At 45.1% G+C, this 19536-nt stretch overlaps 5 protein-coding genes across 6 annotated transcripts; 4 read left to right on the forward strand and 1 right to left on the reverse strand.

The window, feature by feature from the left end:
- The first annotated feature begins 256 nt into the window (after positions 1–256).
- LOC128708218 (vacuolar protein sorting-associated protein 33A) lies at positions 257–2202 on the forward strand. Its single transcript, XM_053803177.1, has 3 exons — positions 257–358; positions 432–650; positions 724–2202. The coding sequence occupies exons 1-3, from the start codon at positions 257–259 to the stop codon at positions 2200–2202; spliced, it is 1800 nt and encodes a 599-aa protein (XP_053659152.1).
- A 2674-nt stretch (positions 2203–4876) lies between these two features.
- LOC128709485 (serine/threonine-protein kinase Tao) lies at positions 4877–8692 on the forward strand. 2 transcript variants are annotated; one of them, XM_053804489.1, is made up of 12 exons: positions 4877–5313; positions 5383–5820; positions 5897–6548; positions 6625–6795; positions 6888–7099; positions 7180–7330; positions 7404–7526; positions 7595–7711; positions 7794–7967; positions 8037–8258; positions 8334–8452; positions 8515–8692. In XM_053804489.1, exons 1-12 carry the CDS (start codon positions 4877–4879, stop codon positions 8636–8638), a joined length of 2940 nt encoding a protein of 979 aa, XP_053660464.1. In that variant the 3' UTR covers positions 8639–8692. The 2 variants fall into 2 exon arrangements, with proteins under 2 accessions (XP_053660464.1, XP_053660465.1); XM_053804490.1 differs by having other exon boundaries at positions 5897–6542; positions 6622–6795.
- A 5593-nt stretch (positions 8693–14285) lies between these two features.
- On the reverse strand, positions 14286–15715 carry LOC128719386 (protein NipSnap). The gene is made up of 5 exons (XM_053813010.1): positions 15663–15715; positions 15224–15406; positions 14841–15006; positions 14501–14768; positions 14286–14434 (listed from the first exon to the last, which is right to left on the reverse strand). The coding sequence occupies exons 1-5, from the start codon at positions 15713–15715 to the stop codon at positions 14286–14288; spliced, it is 819 nt and encodes a 272-aa protein (XP_053668985.1).
- A 795-nt stretch (positions 15716–16510) lies between these two features.
- LOC128708904 (probable ATP-dependent RNA helicase DDX28) lies at positions 16511–18055 on the forward strand. The gene has a single exon (XM_053803884.1). It carries the CDS (start codon positions 16511–16513, stop codon positions 18053–18055), a length of 1545 nt encoding a protein of 514 aa, XP_053659859.1.
- A 344-nt stretch (positions 18056–18399) lies between these two features.
- LOC128707387 (mitochondrial import inner membrane translocase subunit Tim22) lies at positions 18400–19220 on the forward strand. Its single transcript, XM_053802340.1, has 4 exons — positions 18400–18536; positions 18619–18937; positions 19000–19072; positions 19138–19220. Exons 1-4 carry the CDS (start codon positions 18400–18402, stop codon positions 19218–19220), a joined length of 612 nt encoding a protein of 203 aa, XP_053658315.1.
- The last annotated feature ends 316 nt before the right edge of the window (positions 19221–19536 follow it).

The following is a 19536-nucleotide window of genomic DNA, read 5'->3' on the forward strand; positions in this document are numbered from 1 at the left end:
GAATTTTGGCAATCAGCTGTTTTGCCAAAGCTCTATCTCACAACAATATCGCTCAGGTTTGATAAAATTTGTGTATAGAATAGATTGGCTGAACGGTTGGAAAGTGTTTAAACAAAAAATATCAATAATTACTACTTCCGTGTTTTTCCACCACTGTTAGAAGGAAGAATTCCTCACGCAGAAAAACGAAAAAGCTCATACATTCCTCGAGAGAGCATCCCGATTTACCAGTCAGGTCAATTTTAAGGTACTAAATATGTATACACATCTTTCGGGAGGTCGAGTCAACATACAGCTGCTGCAGGAAGCTGCTGTACGTGAGTTTGTTAACATTCTTGATCGGTGCGAGGGTACAAAGGTAAATCCGATACAAACCGACATCGTACAAGGTGGAACCCCCGCGTTTTCAATACTTTACTGTTTGCTTGCAGGCTATCATATGGGATGAGTCATTGGGCGGACCGGTCGGGCTTGTCGCAAGGTACACGTTTCTTAAGGAGCACCATGTTACAAAAATGTACCCATTGCGACCGGAAGCATGGACGGACATCGACGTGAAAAACATTATCTTCATAACACGCCCACATCAAATACTGATGGATTACATCGCTAACAATATTCACGAAGAAGAACGCAAACGAAAAGGTATCGTATCAAGCACGTACTTGCGGTTTTCTGTTTCGTTTGTATTAATGAAGACCATTATTTTCAGTGTCTCGTAAGGAGTATTTTTTGTATTTTCTTCCCAAAAAATCCTTTCTCTGTGAAAAGCGACTCCAAATCAAGGGAGTGCACGGCAGCCTGTCCTACATCGGTGAGTTTCACTGTGAGTTTTTCCCGTTTGACAATGATCTGCTTTCCATGGAGCTGAAAGATGGTTACAGAGAGATCTACATCGAGGGTGACACGAGTTCGCTGCATCAGTCGGCGTGTGCGCTTGTCGCACTGCAGAAATTATACGGACGCATTCCGAAGGTGTACGGCATTGGAAGTTACGCGCAGCGCGTTTGGGAGATTACAAAAGCACTGACCGAAGAGGATGGGCATATCATGAACAACGAGAAGGGAGTCATCGATCAGATGCTCATTATCGATCGATCGACCGACTTGATGAGTGTGTTGGCAACACAACTCACCTACGAAGGGTTGATAGACGAGATTTTCGGCATCAACAATACGACGGTGAATCTTCCGGCGGAAAAATTCAACACGGGTGAGGGTCTATCGACCGATCGAAACACCGAGAAAAGCCAGTTCATACTGAACTCGAAGGAACAGCTGTACACGGAGCTGAGAGACAAAAATTTTAACGCAGTGGGAGCGGTTCTGTCGCGCATGGCCAAATCAATTCGATCGCGAGCCAACGAAAATCACGGCGAAAAATCAATTCAGGAATTGAAAAAGTTCGTCGAAAGTCTACCACACATCAAATCCAACGAGCAATCTCTTGCGACTCATACCACGATCGCCGAACTGGTACAGGATGTGATCTCATCGAATGCATTTCTGGACGTGTTGGGGTGTGAACAGGAATTTCTCCTCTGCTCCGATGTGGACAAACCGAACAGCTTCGTCGAGGATATGATTGCGAAGGAGGCGCCACTGCGGAATGTGCTTCGATTGATATGCATGCAGTCGATTGCCGGATCTGGGCTGAAACCAAAAGTGCTAGATTACTACAAGCGTGAGCTGGTACAAGTTTACGGATTGAAAACGCTGCTTACACTGGGTAATCTGGAGAAAGCGGGCCTCCTACGGCAGCAGAGCGGTTCCCGCACGTACCACGTTCTCCGCAAAACACTCAACCTTACCGCAGAAACCCCCGAAGAAGTGTCTCCAAAGGATATTACGTACGTGCACAGCATCTACGCGCCGCTGTCCGTTCGCATCGTAGAGCAACATCTGAAACCCAACGGATGGCAACTGTTAACGGAGAAGCTTTCCTCCCTACCGAGTCCAACGTTTGAAGATTTTCAAGCTTCCCCCAGCTTAAGTAGTCGTCGCGGTTCATTTACCAGCGAAATGTCCCAATCGGACATCCCGCGCGTGATCGTAGTGTTCTTCATTGGAGGCTGCACGTTTGCGGAAATATCTGCGCTACGATTCCTTGCGCAACAGGATGAGAATAACGTCGAGTTTGTCATCTGCACGACAAAACTAATCAATAAGAACACATTCCTAGATGCGTTTGTTGAAAGCTAAAATAACGCATATGTGTGAAGTATCCTTTAACAAGCACGTAGGGATGTCTTCCTCATGTATCAAACATTGTTTGTTTTAAAATATCGTTTATAAAGTTAGTAATTAAAGGAAGTTAACCGTTTATATTTAGTCTTATACGCAATAAACTTTATTTGCAAATATTATTACAAAGCAAAGTTTGTTTGTCATAAAAGAATAATTTATTTTAATTTAGCATACACAATAATGCATTAAAAGAGACATATTAATGAACAAATCGCATTTATTTACTGCATGTCGTTGCAATTGGCCAAACTATACTTTTTTGAACTCAAGCACGCATTTTCGTGTATCAACGAATATGATAAACGGGACAATCGATAGCGAAATACGAACAACTTTACTGAATTGATAAAACTTGATAAGGTATCGCGTTCAGAGTTTAGTGAATGTTGAATCAGCCCGGCAGTTTGTATATCGACCGGTACAAGAATTAAGATATAAAATCATTTGTTAAAGCTAACTAATACAAAATAGGATGGATGTAGGTTGTTTGGAAACGAACAATTGGAACTTCGCAGCGGTCCAATCTTGTAGGACTGGCGCCGCCACGAAATAGACCACCGAACCGAAAGTGCCGGTACCAAATACAACGTCGGGCCGTTCTAAATACTTTTATTCTGTTTTAATCAAATTAATCATTGAACATTTTCTTTTAAAACGTAACTATTGCAACCGCCGGTATGTAGGCCGCCAGGTCGATTTGACATTCACATTTGATCAAAGCGTGCAGAAGTTTGACGGTACGTTGAAGCCAACCGATGTTTGACGGCTCTTCCGAAGGTTGACAGCAGCCGTCTTCTTGTTCTTTGCACGGATTTTGACGTTTCAGGACGGGATGAGTGTGTGTGAATGAGTGCGTGTGTGTATGCATGTTTTTTTGTGTGAAATCGCCATTTTGTGTTTCAGGGCGATGTGAAGTCGGACGATCGGAAAAAAGGTTAAGATTGAACGATTTGGTTGCTACATTTTACGAATCCATGAGCTTAGGGCAAGGGAGACCGTTTGTAGCCATGGGACAGTCTTAAGTACCACGGCAACGTTGCAGTACGGGTCAGATTGCTTGAAGGTGGCGCAGTGTTACGAAAATCTCTGCACTCGTTCTCATAGAAACTCGTTCGTCTTGCACCAAAATCCCAACCCGGGGTCCTATCGTCATCCGTGGTCAGCTGCAAATTATGCAAATTTGGCAATCGAAAAGGGTGTGCAAATAGCCCATTAAAGGTTTGCCGTTCGTGTATCTGTGCGTGTGATGCGAACGTATATCCCCGCGCCGCACACACCCACCGAATTGCTCTAGGCGTGGTCTGAGTGCGAAAAGACACGGACACCCTACTGTGGGTGTGGGTGACGATTGGTGGTGGACTGGCAGCAGCAGCGGATAGTTTTTTCTGCGTGGTGGAGTGAAATGTGCGAAAAAAGTGGAAGGTGAAGAAAACTAATGAAACCAAATAAAACCTGACACACATGCGGCCGGCCGACCTTGAAATTCTTCGCCCAAAAGTTGCCAACTAAAGGTTGAAGCTCGCGACAGTTAAAAAAAAGCCTTACGGCAAGTTAAGCAGTGAAGAAATAGGTGACAATAAAAGTACCGGAAAGACTTTGGACGGCTTTGCGAAGCAGCTGAAAATATACCCGTACATGCATATGTGTTTGAAGAAACTTATCAAAACACAGAAAAATTGAGCAAAACCCATTTCTGCAGTAAAGTCGTTAAATGAAACGCAGCATAACGTACGTCGCGGTTGTGTGTTGAGCTATTTAATTAGCGGTTGTCAAATGGACCGTTCTGTAGTGCAAGAAAAGGAGAAATCAAATCGGATATAATTCTAGTTCATGGGGAAGTCAGTGTGAACAAGATATAGATACAAGCTTTTGAAATAATTGATCGCATTATTGAACTAAGAAAGAATTTCTTCTTGGTACTGTTTGCTTCCTGGGGCGATCCATTGATGAATGAATCATAGGAAGTATTGTATTGACTGAAATAGTAGACCATGCAATGTTCCCTCAACAACCGCTGTTATGCGTTTCCTCCAAACGGACAAACAGACAATAATCGATCCACCCTTAATTTCTCCACAGGTTCGGCGAAACAAGAGCGTACGCTTAATTCCGCCCTGTTCTACCGGAAGTGGCAAACGTGCGTATCGTGATCGTCATCGGCTGCTGTTTGGGGTTCGGTTTAACGCAACGGGACTAGTGTGCTCGACAATAGTATTGCCACAGCGACCTGAGATCAGTTGAGATTAGCCCAATGGTGATAATCGTCAAGAACCAATTCAACAGTGTATCTACGTGTTTTTACCTCGCACATTTTATAAGGGCGGTGTAATGTGTCGAAGGAGAAGGTGTCACGATAAAGCAAAGAACCTCTCCATCGTGGCCACCCTCCCTGGCGGTGGTGTGTTTTAATGTGTTAAATGTGTAAAGAGAAACGATTTCGGAAGTGTAAGTGTACAGCAAAAGTAAATTGTTCTCGGGGTTATTTCGGCGACGCCTGAAGGTGCATTCCCGTGGTAAAGGCACCTCGTAGACGAAGGTCTTTGAGCTCCTCGGGTAATAGTGCGTGTGTGTGTGTGTGCAAAAACGGGGCGCATTCGCGTAAAGCGAGTGGCGAGACAGTGGTGCGAGGATGAGGCCGGGAAGCCTAAAAGACCCCGAGATAGCAGAACTCTTCAACAAACATGATCCGGAAAAGATATTCGAAGATTTGCGCGAAATCGGGCACGGTTCGTTCGGTGCGGTGTATTACGCAAAATGCAACCTTACGCCCGAGATCGTCGCTATCAAGAAGATGTCCTACATGGGCAAGCAGAGCATGGAGAAGTGGCAGGATATCCTGAAGGAGATACGCTTCCTGCGGCAGCTAAACCATCCGAACACGATCGAGTACAAGGGATGCTATTTGCACGAAAACACGGCATGGCTCGTGATGGAGTACTGTGTTGGGTCTGCTTCGGACATCATCGAGGTGCACAAGCGCCCGCTAAAGGAGGACGAAATCTCCGCCATCTGCGATGGTGTGCTGCGAGGGTTAAGCTACTTGCACGGTCTCGGCCGAATCCATCGGTAAGTTGCGCATCAAAAGGAGTAGCAAAGGAAAAAGGATGCTAATGTCTTATTTCTTTCCTTTCTCAGTGACATTAAGGCTGGTAACATTTTGCTCACCGAGCAGGGTATAGTGAAGCTGGCCGATTTCGGCAGTGCCGCCATCAAGTGCCCGGCGAATAGTTTTGTCGGAACGCCCTACTGGATGGCACCGGAAGTTATTCTGGCGATGGACGAGGGCCAGTACGATGGTAAGGTGGATGTGTGGTCACTTGGCATCACCTGCATCGAGCTGGCAGAACGGAAACCTCCGTACTTCAACATGAACGCTATGTCGGCATTGTATCATATCGCGCAGAATGATGCACCATCGCTTCAGGCACAGGAGTGGTCGGATATGTTCCGTAACTTTGTTGATTTCTGTCTGAAAAAATCACCGATTGATCGGCCCACGTCAACGCAGCTTCTAAAACACACGTTCGTAACAAGAGTTCGGTCGCCGAACGTGTTGATTGATTTAATTGCCAGGTAATTTACGTCGCATGATGAAACTGCGCCCACCAAAACTCACGATCGGTTTATTTTTTTTATTCAAAAACCCTAGAACGAAAGCAGCTGTGAGGGAACTAGACAATCTGAACTATCGCAAGATGAAGAAAATCTTGATGGTGGATTGCGAGACGGAAAGCAACATTGGCGACGCGGAAGATACGCCGGACGAGCAGATCGGTGGCGATAGCAGCAAGAGCAATAGTATCACTTCCGAACACTCACTGCCATCGGTCGATCAACAGCAGCACGGTGGGGTAGGTAGCGGGCTGATGAGGAATTCGTCTCGATCCCGACCGACTAATCCGATGTCATCGATGCATAACAATTCGGCGGGTGGCAATGTGAGGGATAGCATGCTTTCGAACGTCATGATGGCCGGTATCGGTGGCAGTGGATCGGGCAGCGGCATGATGATGGCTGGCGGCGGCGGAATGGGTGGCAGCGTTGGCATGGGCACGAGTGGAATTCAGGGCGGTAGCGCGGGTGCGGCCGGTGGGCAAACGAATATCGGTGCTAACATGGTCTATCACCATCATAACTCTTCTAGTCCCGTTGCACCTTCGCACCATCACCCGCAGCACAACCACAACCACGTGTCGCAGGTGGCGGCCAGTGTCGTCGCCGATCACGGTGCCAACAACTTTGCTACCATCCGTACGACCAGTATTGTGACGAAGCAACAGAAGGAACACATGCAGGTAAGCGTATGATGAACCCCGCCTAGCGAGTGATGCGAAATGATAGAGGAATTAATGGTGAATTTTGCCTTTGGTCAAGGAGGAAATGCACGAGCAAATGTCGGGCTACAAACGTATGCGACGGGAGCATCAGGCCGCGCTGGTGAAGCTGGAGGAAAAGTGTAAGGTGGAGATGGAGCAGCACAAGTCCGCCCTGGACAAGGAGTATGACCTTTTGCTGCATAATTTTACCCGAGAGCTAGACAAACAATCTGTAAGCATTGTTGGGAGAATGGCGAATTGCTTGGAGCTTTTTCATTGATCGTAATCATCAATGTATAATTCGTGCGACCACTTTTTTGCCAGGCAAAACATCAGCAGGAGATTGTGCGAAGGATTAAGCAGAATGACGCGGCAGAGAAGAAGCTGCACAAGGAAATATCTACCAGACAGGAGGGCGACCGGAAGGCGTTCGAAATCCATCGAAAGAAGGAGTACAAGGCAAACAAGGAACGCTGGAAACGGGAACTATCGATGGACGATACGACGCCCAAACGGCAGCGAGATGCAACCTTGCAGTGAGTGTTATCCCCAGCTTTTGCCTTACGTCGAATAGATGGGTCCTTTACACGGTTACATTGCTATTCCTATTTCACAGAACGCAGAAGGATAACCTCAAGCAGGCGGAACAACAGGAGGAACAGCGGTTGTTGCGGGTACAGAAAAACTACATCGAGCTGGAGATGCGAAAATTCCGCAGGAAAAAAATGGGATTATTGCATGATCTGGAGGATCAACTGTTGCGTGACGTAAGTGTGTTGCAAATGTACCTTCTCTGGCTTTTTTCTTACGCAAGGACAAACCCCGTTTAATCGCAAACAGGAGCTCAGCAAGAAGCAGCAGCAACTAGAGCAAGCACATGCCATGCTAATCAAACACCACGAAAAAACACAAGATCTCGAGTATCGCCAGCAGAAGAGCGTACATGCACTTAGAGAAGAGCAGGTACGTGCAAGCAAATCTTTGATTTTAGTGTTGGAATGCTAAAATGTTTACTGTTGGGATTTTTTTAGATATCAAAACAACATGAAAGTGAACTGCGAAACCAAAAGGAGTACATGGACAGGGCCGAGCGAGAGTTGTTACGAAGACACGCACTCGAATTGAAACAGCAGCCAAAGAGCCTGAAGGTAGGTCATCGAAAAACGACATCGAGTGGTCTACGGGTCCGGCGAAACTCATGCTTATCTGCTTCTAATTTCGTTCAACTAGCAAAAAGAACTCCAGATAAGGAAACAGTTTCGTGAAACGTGTAAAACACAAACAATCCAGTATAAGGCACTGAAGCGGCAGATACTGCAGACAACACCTAAGGAAGATCAAAAGGCTGTGATAAAGCAACTAAAGGAAGAGCAACATCGTAAGTTAACACTGCTCGGTGATCAGGTATGTGAAAAGCAACCAACGTCTAGATGAGATCAGCTAATTTCTACGTTTTTTTTTTTTGCTGTGCAGTATGAACAAAGTATTGCTGATATGCTGCAGAAGCAAAGCCTTCGTTTGGACGAAAGCCAGGAAGTTGAGTGCCACCAGCTGAAGGATCGGTTACAGTACGAGCTGGACATTCTGACCGCTTACCAGAGCAAAAATCGCATGCAGGCGCAAGCGCAGCGCGACCGCGAGCGTAAGGAATTGGAGGATCGCGTCAGTGTAAGACGGGCACTGTTGGAGAGTAAGGTATGGACATTCCCACGCATTAGCAGCGGAAGAAATCGTTTGAGTGCTTATATTGTTCCCCTCCTCCCCGTTCAGATGGAAACTGAGTTGCAGCAGTTTAATCAAGAGCGTGCCGAAAGGATCCGCCAGCTGAAGGAGAAACACGACAAGCAGCTTGAGGCATTCGACGAAGAGTCTGCCCGGATGGGCTTCAGGTAAGGTAAAACCGAACCCTCATTGACGTGGTTTTAGTAAACACACTTTTCATCGCTCACAGTGCACTGGCCTTAGCGGAAGCATCGAAAGAAACGTACCCGGATGAGGAAGGCAGCCTGTCCGGTTCAATGCTGAGCCTGGCGCACAGTAACAGTTCCACCAGCTTCCCGGCTGGATCTCTATAGCATAAGTCCTCCAAATGGATGACCCTGTCGAGTCAGCATTCGATGTAAAGCGAAAGGCCTCTCTTTACCGCGGTTGGATCGTTTGGAATTGTCAGTGGTGAGATTGGTACCAGTGCCGAGTGTTCTAGCAAAACACTACATTTTTTGGATATGGAGAGGGCGATCCTGAGATTATGAGATGACGCGAATGACGCAGGCCCTACGGATAGACTGATAGATCGATCAATTTGGAATTGTGGTTCGTTTCGAGGCACAGAGATAGAAACAGACACACACACACACGAGTTCGATACAGCAATGGAGTGTTTGGGTTGAATCTGTTGTGTTCCAGGTGCGGCGCTACACACGCTGCTGCCTGGTGTGTGTTTTATGTCGTTTTGGATAAATGTACTCGTATGTTTTATGTATGTTTTTTCCTTCCCCCCTTGTTCTGTGTTACCATGCGCGTTAAAGGCACACACATATTCGGTTTCAGCTTTAATAATTGTACGTTAAGACGACAGACTACCGCTATCGAACTGTTTCGTTTGCTTTTAGTTGTTTTTATTTTATTTCCGTCTGCTCTACCCTTCCCAAGACGATGGGGTCCCGGAAGATCGGCTTGGTTTGGCCTTAGAAATTATTAAAGAATCGGAAAAGATGGTGTCATGATCGTGGACACACTCATTGAGGTGTGAAAAGTCCATCAGTGCTTATTGACACGTGACAACCACACACACACACATGTTGTTTTTGTTAATTCTTTCGCACTTGTGTTATGTCTAACTACCGCCGAAAGAATGTTCTAGTCAACATGCTATTCAAAACCCTTCTTGAACGCTAATCTTCTTACTAACTCTCAAACATTTACAACAAAATTAATGAAATAATACTAAACCACAAAAAAATACTCAACTATCGAACGCCACCAAAAGAGAGACCGACCGACCCAACTTATGTGTGTTGAGTCATGAAACATAGATTGCAACTGTTGCAACATCGTTTCGTTATCATACTCTTAATGGCAAACCGGGTTGTCCCATCCGTTTTTTGTTTGGAGAAAGTTTGGAAACAGTTCTGAATGTAATATATAGGAAAAAAACACATTTATTCTTAACCTTTTTGACTGTTGCGACTGACGAATGTGATCATGAAGGTAGGGAGCTGCTACATCTGATAGGTTAAATAGAATTGTTTGTAAAAACGGAATTCTGGGTACATTTTTTTTTGAATAGCGTTAGAAACGAATCATCGATCTATATTCCTGTCGTCGCAAAAGAAAAAAAGACGTCCATTTATGCTGAGAATTTAAAACGGTGTTTGCGTTTGCCGCCCCATTTTAAATCACGCTCTGTGTATGCAAATAGATTGGAGTTTCATAGAAAGACGCAGAAAATAGTCAAATTTACTACACGAACCATAAGCTTTTTTAGACTTTCGTGTAATTCGATGATTGGATATGTTCGGATATGTTTTAACAAAAAGTCTTTCATTTTTTTGTTCTTTCTTTCTTCTTCAATTCGGCGGTAAACACATTCGTTACGTATGCGTTAAGTTTATACTATTTTAGTGTAGATAAAATTTCTGTTCCGATATTATGAATGGTTTAATTAATTATCTAAACACACACACACACACCCAATACGGTGCGCGGGCGGGAGCTGTTGTCTTACAGCTAAAGATCGACAAAAGAACTTCCGCTTCCTTTGTTCCCCTCTTCCGCATCAGAACAATTGCCAAGCTTTCGTTGCGTAAAGTTGAATTAGATAAAGAAAAGCATAACTAGGTATATAATTGTGCAAAGTAAAGTGGTTCCCGTGGTTGATGGCATTGCGGCATAATAGGGGATTCTTAGAAAGAGGAGAGAAAATGTGAAACAAGAAAGCAAGTGTCTATCGGTCGGTGCATTTTTAAGGTAATACTGAAACGAAAATTATAGTAACATTTAATCAATATCCTATAAACACGCGAGAGTAATGGCAACATTTTTGCAGCCTTGGCAGATCTGACAAGCGGCGGAAGAAACCTATAATACACAGCGAACAGACAAAGCAAATAATTGAATAAGCGCGTACGCGAATCCTTTAGACAATATACAATAGACCACAGAGGTAATGGAGCTGATCAGTAAGTTGGCCGTTAAAAATGGGAGGCTAGTAGAAAGCGAGGGCAGATAAGTCATTAATCATTGAATTGCTTACGGTTCGCTTGGTCGAAAGAAAGAAGGTGGCAATTTTGATCAACTTCTTGTAATTTCCATCTCTTAGAACAACAGGACGTGGGATCTTCTTCTAAAACCCGTTCCGGATTTGTTAAATGTTTTTTTTTCATGAAATAGTAAACGTGCAGCAGCACTTCAGTAATGAAAATTACATTATCCGTGCAACATGAGTTGATCAAGCGGGTGGTGGCTTATTCTGCTTTCTTATCGCTGAACCAGGCAAGCTCGATATTGAGCAATTTGTTGACTTAACTGTTGCGAAATTAAAATTTATTGAAGAAAAGGCATACCAATCCAATGTCATCTTTTACAGTTCTCGAGAGCAAACGGAAGCCAAACAATCAGATAATCCAGCCAGGGTACATACTGGTAACAGATATGCGCCAGTCCGCACGCTTGGCTGGATTCAATCATTGCATCAGGCGTAGCTTGGTATGTACCGATCGAACGATCGGGCGAGATCGAGTGAATAATAGTAAAACCCTATTAACAATTACATAAGTAAGAATAATCACTATTATTAACGATAGTGATGAAATATGGGAATTTGAATAAACAGGAGTGTAGTTTATTCATTTTACTGATAAAAAAAAACAATTCATTGCTTTAGCGAACAAATATGAAATAAATAAAAAGAAAAAAGAAAACGAAAGAGCATAGGGGAGGAAAACACAAAATGAACAAAAGTAAGAAGTAGCTAAAGACAAAATGCAATAGGCAACGCGCTAGGGCTACCACGGGGGGATAGGAGGGAGCAAATGTGTGATGGATATTAAAAGAATATTAGAAATGCCTCATATGCACATTTTTACCGCAAAGTGATGAAAGTGAAACCATAATAAAGTAGCAGCAAATAAAAACAATCTAAACCACGAGAAAGCAAGCAAGCAAGCAAGCAACCAATAGTAGCCACAACACCACACGCGTTTCATATAATAAAAGAAAAAAAGGGAGAGGAAAAAAAAGATAACAAATAAAATACCACATATGCTTGTGAAGTCTTTTAACAAAGCAACATAATAACAAGCTATAATAGCGAAGAAATAACCAAACTGTGCGTGCGTGTGCCAGCCCAGCCCAGCCCACAGAGACGGTGATGAAAGCGATATAAACATTGCGTAAAAAGTGTATGAATGTGCTACCCACAGAGTAATTCCTTTTTCGCAACTCTCTCTCTCTCTCTCTCAGCTAAAGTGTTTCGTACAGGAAACATTTACACGCCGCTACTACTATTACTCTACTCAGAAACTTTTTCTGATAACAAATATACACACAAACATTAAGTAACACTGCATACATTTTCCTTATTGCAATTATGAAACACGTATAGGACAAGGAAGCACAGAACGAACAAACACACCTGGTGACTCGGAGACAAGTAGTTCACCGTCACGAAGGAATCTTGCACGAAATTCGCGGACGCTTGGTCGTGTCCTGTGTATGAAGTAAGCAAAAAGGGAGGGAACGCACGTAAACTGTAAAGGATTTTATCTAGACACACAGTGGGGAGGAACGGCCGAGTGTGACGATGAAACGGGATAGCAAACAAATGAAAAACGGGGAAGGGATAGTATAAGCGTATGAACAATACCAAGTACTGCAACTGCTCGAATAGTGAAAGGAAATAATAAGTATAAAATTACTATCAAAAGTAAAAGGTAAAGAAAACATCCTTTATATAACCGAATGTGTAACTCACTGACCGTTTCGATTTTGGGCGCTGGCTAACCTGCCTGTTGTGGCACGTTGTTAGGAGGTTTGGTACAATGGGTGTTCGTAATGGACAATACAATACTTTCTTTAACAAACACCCATTTTTTGTGTCCTTCAGTGAGGCACGAATACCAACGAATGCCTCCGTAGCGACCAAGGCTCATAGATCGTAAATAAAACACGTCACCCCGGCCTTTCCTAGTAGCACCGTACAGCACACGAACTGCTCCCAAAATACACTAGAGTTCCTGTACCATATGAGATCCTTACGGCAGAAAAATTGAGCAAAAGCAGTGGGGGTGTAACCAAATGCCCCGAAAGTGCGTCAGTAGCAGCAGTATCAGACAACAACAACAGTTAGACGATTCTTCTTGTACATACAATTAACTAATGTGAATAGGAAAGCAAAGCCAACGAGAATAGTAAGAGACGCTAAGGATATGAAAGATAACACAATGTGAAACAGAACACGAACCGCGTAGAGAGGGTAGAGAGCGATGATGCGTGAAATGGTGAAGTAAAGAAGAGAAAACACAACATTCAAACAATACATACTCACAATGCGAAACTTACTCTTTTTTTTAATTACTTGTTGTTATTTACTACCTTATCCGGCACTACAGCCGGTATTTTGGAGAAGTCCTCTAAACGGCGCACCAGTCGAGCGCTGTCGTCTGACCATCTAATACTCCGATCTTTCTGGTGGACTCTACAACGAAATTACACCTTCTCATAACACGTTTGGGCATACCACGCCTCCTCTGTCTATATACACGAGCTAAAGGATTGTTCGGTGTCATTCTCCTGACATGACCAGCCCACCAGAGCCTGGCAGGGCCAATGTTCTTCTCCTCTGAGTTTCATCTAGTCCCAACTATGCTTACCGCGATAGATGTTTTGAGTAGACCAGTAGTCCTCAGACTATAGAAAGACCGATTGAGAGTTCAAGCGTATCTCTAAATCAATTCTGTTATCGGTGCTGACCTTTGACCAAATGTAGATGAAATGTTGGACGACTTTAAAGGTGCGTAGAACAAGGTGCTGGTGGTCCCACCGTCCATTTCGTTTTCGGCATTGTTAGTCTTTGTCGATCCTCTGATAAGCAACCACTTCGTAGGAGAACCACAAACTAACGTGTGTCTATATGACCAGAACCAGAAGGGATGATTTATAGAACAAACTCCTTCAAGTTTTCACCTCCGTGTCGCAGATGGCCGTATCTAAACGCTAGATTGAAAAGTGGACAAGCTTGTCCATCGGTTAGAACACGTAAAATCCGAAATAATAGTCCCACATAACCCCGCTCGGGAGGGATTCACAATGTGTATCCGCGTATCGTTTATTATCGAACATCACATGCTTCTTTTTAGGAGAAACAATACATTTGTATACATCAAAACAAAACCTGCATGAATGAATGTAATTTTACGTAACTAAGAAACAATCATGTAGGCACCCTTACTCGCCTTCGGTGCACATTACGAACCCCTTCGCGACGCAGTTAAGCTCAAATATAAAGCGCTTTCCTATTGCAAAACTATTGCCCAAAAACGATTAAAAGCAAAACAAATGCGCATGTGACTAAGATAGAACAGTCTATCAAGAATGAAAAAAAAAATGCCATTTGGAACTAATTAATTGACCCAACACACACACACGCCCCTACGTGGCGGAGATTTTCGTTAGGAAACAAGGCAACACAGCATCCAACATGCGCCACGCCGACTGCTACTACTACTGGGTCGGCGAGAACTCCGTCGGGGCCAAAATGCGGCAGTGCATTTCGCGGATCAGTGGCACAGTGTAGGCAACACATTCGTCCCAGCCGGGCGATCGCCAAGCCGATTCTCGCGTTTCCTTTCTTCCCTGCAAATCCTTATAACCTGCAAGAGAGTAGTAATCGGTTCAGTTAGGTTTTAAACAGACCGCCGCCCCGAGCTCGAGCTTACACCAAATGTGATGAACGTTGTACAAGCGTCCGATTTGCGAGAAGTACCCGGCAAACGCTTCGTTGTTGTTTTGACGATGGTTGATGGCCCGGGCCCAATTGTTGCCCCACTCGATCATGGTGCCCGGCTTCAACCGGTAGGAACGAATTTCGTAGATATTTTTGCCTTCGCGCAGCTGCAACTGGGGCCAGTAGCTGAATGCGAGCAGATACTGCAAATGCCGGGATCGCAGAAATGTGCCTCGTTCCTGCATCAATTGCACGTAGCTCTGCAAAGCGGAAACAGATACGCATTGGTATGGTAATGGCTCGACCATTCCCTGACCCGTATTCCCCATTACCTTATCACTGCTCAGCTCACGCTTTGCTTGATCAACCATCTCGAAACCACCGGTATAGCGCCACAGGTGGAGACATTGGTCTAGATCGCCCACCTCCACATTCCACGAGCCGATCAGTTCCATCGATAGGTTTCCCTTTGATTGTACGATTTGGACCGAGTTTTTGCTGTGTGCATGAAAAAAAAAACACGAAACAGCCACCACCGGGTAGCGGATAAGAAACGTTTAGCCGTATTGATAACGCGTAATCAGGAGGGCAGCAGCAAGATTTAGTCTAAGAATAAGCGACAATTGCAGCCATTGGTTGGCCCAGTGGTTACGATCATTCAATCGTCCTGCACCAAACGATCATGTCCATTGTGAAGGTTACTCCGGGTACTTACTAATTTTCCAGATACTTTCCGACCGAATCCGGGCGAACATTGTGCGTGTGCAGCTCGTAGATTTCGAACTTCTCGCTTAGCATCCGGCTGTGGGAGTTTTTCGTCGGTTCGATCTTGCGAACCATCAGCTTGCTCAGCCATGACGATTCGTCCTTGTGCAGGGCGCTGCCCGTCGTCAGTGTCCTTCACGTGTATCGCAGGGGTCACCCAGAGGTAGCACATCATCAAAAAAGGTGTCCATCATCGGCACCAGCATCACCGTTCGAAAATGCATACCAAAATTGGAATATATTACTACTCTGATACCTTCGGTTATTACGCATTTGAGCTCGGATGGAAACGGATGTTGTTGTTTATTTTTGGAGTTTTTGTAGCAACACATCTACGTTTTGTGAGTACATTTGCGTGAAGAAAGCAATATTTATCACCCGTTTGTTACCTAACCGGCTGCGGTAGAAGTGCCCGTGCGTGACGTAGCGATGCTAAGGACATGGTGATTTTCCTTGCACTTTCCGATTGCTGAGCACTTTCCGATATCCTCCGGCCAAAGTTCACCGACCCGAGTTTTCAGTCGATCGTAATCCGGCCACGGAGCGTGAGACCAAGGCCAATGCAAGTTACAGGATGGATCCTCCAAACGCGACTACTGATTGTGGGGGCCGTGTACACAAATAAACACAACACACACGCAACAGCTTCGCTTCCAGACCGGACAATGGAAAGGTTTTTATTTTTAGTGACGGATTACGACGAAGAGTGCGAATGAAGAACGCACTTGGCCACCGTTGGAGAAGAACAGAAGGCAAACAAGGGGAAAACAACAAATAATCCTTCCTCTGTTGTTATCACTTGCTAAAATAGCTTATTTCATGATTTTTTCAACTTGCTGCCAGGATGTCATGCAACCCTGAGCGCACGCTGGGTTTTGACCACACTGTACTCACACGGAGGTTATTAAATTTTAATTGGATTTTCCTCTGTTTTGCATATTAATGTGTGTTATAATGTCTCCCAATCGCTTTCTTCGCTAGTTTCTATCATTTAGAATCGAAAAATATACCATTCTGCCTTCAAAAAGCGCGGATTCCGCTCTGAGCTACAACATCAACCCGGTGTGATGACAGTAGCTCAAAGCGAGCACCGTTTCTTTTTTGACAGTTCGTCTCGATCGGAGGTGTTTTGATTGGGAAACGAAATTGTTGTACACAAAACAACAAAACCCCCAACAATCCCACGCTGTCTTCACCGGCATTTGCGCGAAAGCCGTTGCGGTTGGTTTCCAGGGCAATGACTAAGCTAACTCGCGTGTGTCTTTCGTTGCGAGCCTGCTTTTCAACCCAGGTGCGACCATTAGCATCGATCCAAAGCCAAGCAGCGGTGCCAGTGGTAAGCTGCAAACGGCAACAGTTCAATGTTTACCAGCATGATCTACCGGGATCTCCGGATCGGATCAAGTTTGGCGAACTGCCCCTCGCTTCGGACGGGTGGCGGCATCGTCGGTCCAATGGAGATTACTTCATCATTCACCCGGTGCAGCGGTCTTACGAAGCGTACGGTCTGAGCGAACGGACCTTCACCGAACTCGGAATACGTGAATCGTTGGTGGAAAATCTTAAAAAGCAACATGTACTCTCGCCGACACACTACCAGGTGGAAGGAATTCAGGCAATGCTCGACGGTAGCCATTTGTTGTTGGCCGCTGAGACGGGTTGTGGCAAGACGTACACGTATCTGGTGCCGGTAGTGGAACATATTCTGCGTCGAAAACTTCATGAAAAGCAGCGTGATTTTAACACTCCTCTGATGCTGATCGTTACTCCAGGTCGCGAACTGGCCCAACAGATCGGTACGGTAGCGACGAAGCTTACGGAAGGGCTTGGTATTAACACGCGCGTGGTGCTCGGTGGACGAACGAAACAACAAATGCTGAATCCATCCTTCGAAGATATCGACATCCTGGTGGCAAGCTTTGGAGCTATCAGCAAGCTGATAACAAGCGGCATTTACCGAATGGAGGAAGTCCGGTACGTTGTGCTGGATGAAGCGGACACACTGTTAGATGACAGCTTCAACAGCAAGCTACTACACCTGATGAAGCGCTTCCCGTTCCACAAGAACCATCTGCAGGATCTTGGTGAGGATATCCACGGTACACAGATGATTCTAGCTGCCGCCACCATGCCGACCAACATGGAAGAGCTGCTGTCGAAGTTGGTGAATGTAGCGACGATTGAGCAAGTGGTTAGTCCCAATCTGCACCGCCTTATGAGCCACGTTACGCAACGATTCATGCGCGTACGCAAATCAGACCGGCCACAGATCCTGATCGATCTTGTGCGCAAAGATGCGAAGCGCAACGTACCGACGATCATTTTCAGCAACAAAACACCGGCCTGTGACTTTGTGTCGATGCATTTGAACACGCACGGTTTTCCATGCGTTAATCTAAACGGGGACATGATGCTGAAACTGCGCCTGGGACAGTTTGAAAAGTTTCAGCAGGCAGAAGTGAACATTCTCTCGACGACGGATGTCGCTAGCCGGGGATTGAACACGATACGCGCGGCACACGTGATAAATTTCGACTTCCCGCTGTACACTGCGGATTATATTCACCGGGTAGGACGTATCGGGCGTATCGGGAGTAGGAACGACTGTTTGGCGACGAATTTGATATCGAGTCAGGCGGAAATTGGTGCGGTACAACGGTTGGAACACGCGGCCAGAACAACCAACTTGCTGAGGAACGTCGATGCGAACGTGAAGGGCATAATTAGACGAAGAATGATGAAGAGCATGGGAGTACCTAAGGAAGAAATGATAACAAGCTAAATGCAGGAAAAGCAATTAGGTGTATAATAGTCGTACTATGCGCTACTCGGTGGTTGAATGTATGTAGTATTTAATAAAATCTCGAAAGAGTTCGTTCAAATCAATTTTACCATCATTTTCGCCGGAATTTTTGATGAGCTCCTGGAGCAAAGATTCGAATCAGGATCGAAGTATCCCACTCGATAGTGTATACTCCTGCTGACAGCACAATCATGAACACAACATCGCCAAACTGATGTAAACAAGTTGTTTTGTAACTCAGCTGGTACACCGCCGGACGAATCTGTCGAAGTTTTTCAGGCGGAAAATACATTTGCGGTACGGCTTTTGGGAGACGCAAAACCATGGCCACCCTGCTGCCCAAACCTGTCGACCCAGAAGAGGCAGCCAAGCGGGAGAAGGCGGCCAAAACGGAGGGTGTCTTTTTCCCCGGATCCGACCTAGATGAGGTGGCTAAACATTTCATAGGAAACATTCACCGGTAGGAGGAGAGTGTAACAAGCACGTGGTAGTAATATAAATGTAGGATATTGTACTAATAACGCACTTCAATCCTGTTGCAGCTATCGAGAAAACATTATCATACCGAAAATGTACGGAGTGGTGCAGATAAAAACCAACGAAGAAAAGCTCGTGGAAGCCGCTTTCGAAAGCTGTGCGTTCAAATCGTTCATGAGCTGTGTGTTGGGGTACGGTTTGGGTGCGGCCATTGGACTGTTCAGCTCATCGGTCAATCCCAGTATTGCCGACCCGATGGCCGGCGAAAAGCAACAAACGGCGAGAGAAATTTTTCGCGAAATGCGTCAAGCTACGCATTCGTACGGCAAGAACTTTGCCGTCATCGGGGCAGTGTTTGCGGCCGTCGAGTGTGCAATTGAATCGGTGCGTTCTTGCGCGGGGAATTGCATTCATTTTGTGCTAATTAATGTTTAAATCATTTACAGAAACGTGGCGTCTCGGACTGGAAGAATGGAACCTATGCCGGAGCCGTAACGGGAGGATTGATTGGCTTGCGAGGTACGTACAGGAAAATTCTTTCGCGCCAACATACGGTACACACTTAAACAATATTTTTGTTTTAGCTGGAGTGAAAGCTGGAATAATCGGTGCAGCTGGTTTTGCCGCATTCTCCACAGTTATAGATTACTACATGAGGCACAGATAAGTGCTCGATGGAAGAGTGTGATTAAGAGAACATAATTATAGAATCACAGACACGCCATACGGTCTGATTACATTAAAGTAAAATAAAAACGTTGTTTAGGTGTAACAATTGCAGATGATTTCAACTTTATAAGAACATTTGGAAAACAGTTATCATACAAAACGGACAAATTTAAATTCCCTCAGCAAAATTTAGCACGCAATGTCCATCCGTGTAAAAATTCTGTCAAAAGGCACCACCATCAACCAGTTTCGCTTAACTGAAGGCTTTCGCCTTTTTCCCATTCACCAGGAACATGCGCAGTAATAGGTAAACC

This window comes from Anopheles marshallii, chromosome 2 (assembly GCF_943734725.1).
Source record: "Anopheles marshallii chromosome 2, idAnoMarsDA_429_01, whole genome shotgun sequence".
NCBI classification, from domain to species: Eukaryota; Metazoa; Arthropoda; class Insecta; order Diptera; family Culicidae; genus Anopheles; species Anopheles marshallii.

Bases quoted from the DNA above. Each gene is read 5' to 3' on its own strand.
- LOC128709485 (XM_053804489.1), top strand. From the start codon at position 4,877: ATGAGGCCGGGAAGCCTAAAAGACCCCGAGATAGCAGAACTCTTCAAC. The intron at 6,549-6,624 runs GTATGATGAACC...TTGGTCAAGGAG, and splicing joins AGGAACACATGCAGGTAAGC to GAAATGCACGAGCAAATGTC. The intron at 7,712-7,793 runs GTAGGTCATCGA...TCGTTCAACTAG, and splicing joins AGCAGCCAAAGAGCCTGAAG to CAAAAAGAACTCCAGATAAG.
- LOC128707387 (XM_053802340.1), top strand. From the start codon at position 18,400: ATGGCCACCCTGCTGCCCAAACCTGTCGACCCAGAAGAGGCAGCCAAG. The intron at 18,938-18,999 runs GTGCGTTCTTGC...AATCATTTACAG, and splicing joins TCGAGTGTGCAATTGAATCG to AAACGTGGCGTCTCGGACTG. The intron at 19,073-19,137 runs GTACGTACAGGA...TTTTTGTTTTAG, and splicing joins AGGATTGATTGGCTTGCGAG to CTGGAGTGAAAGCTGGAATA.
- LOC128708218 (XM_053803177.1), top strand. From the start codon at position 257: ATGTATACACATCTTTCGGGAGGTCGAGTCAACATACAGCTGCTGCAG. The intron at 359-431 runs GTAAATCCGATA...GTTTGCTTGCAG, and splicing joins ATCGGTGCGAGGGTACAAAG to GCTATCATATGGGATGAGTC. The intron at 651-723 runs GTATCAAGCACG...GTGTCTCGTAAG, and splicing joins AACGCAAACGAAAAGGTATC to GAGTATTTTTTGTATTTTCT.
- LOC128708904 (XM_053803884.1), top strand. From the start codon at position 16,511: ATGACTAAGCTAACTCGCGTGTGTCTTTCGTTGCGAGCCTGCTTTTCA.
- LOC128719386 (XM_053813010.1), bottom strand. From the start codon at position 15,715: ATGTCCTTAGCATCGCTACGTCACGCACGGGCACTTCTACCGCAGCCG. The intron at 15,007-15,223 runs GTAAGTACCCGG...TCATGCACACAG, and splicing joins GGAAAGTATCTGGAAAATTA to CAAAAACTCGGTCCAAATCG. The intron at 14,769-14,840 runs GTAATGGGGAAT...TCCGCTTTGCAG, and splicing joins GTGAGCTGAGCAGTGATAAG to AGCTACGTGCAATTGATGCA.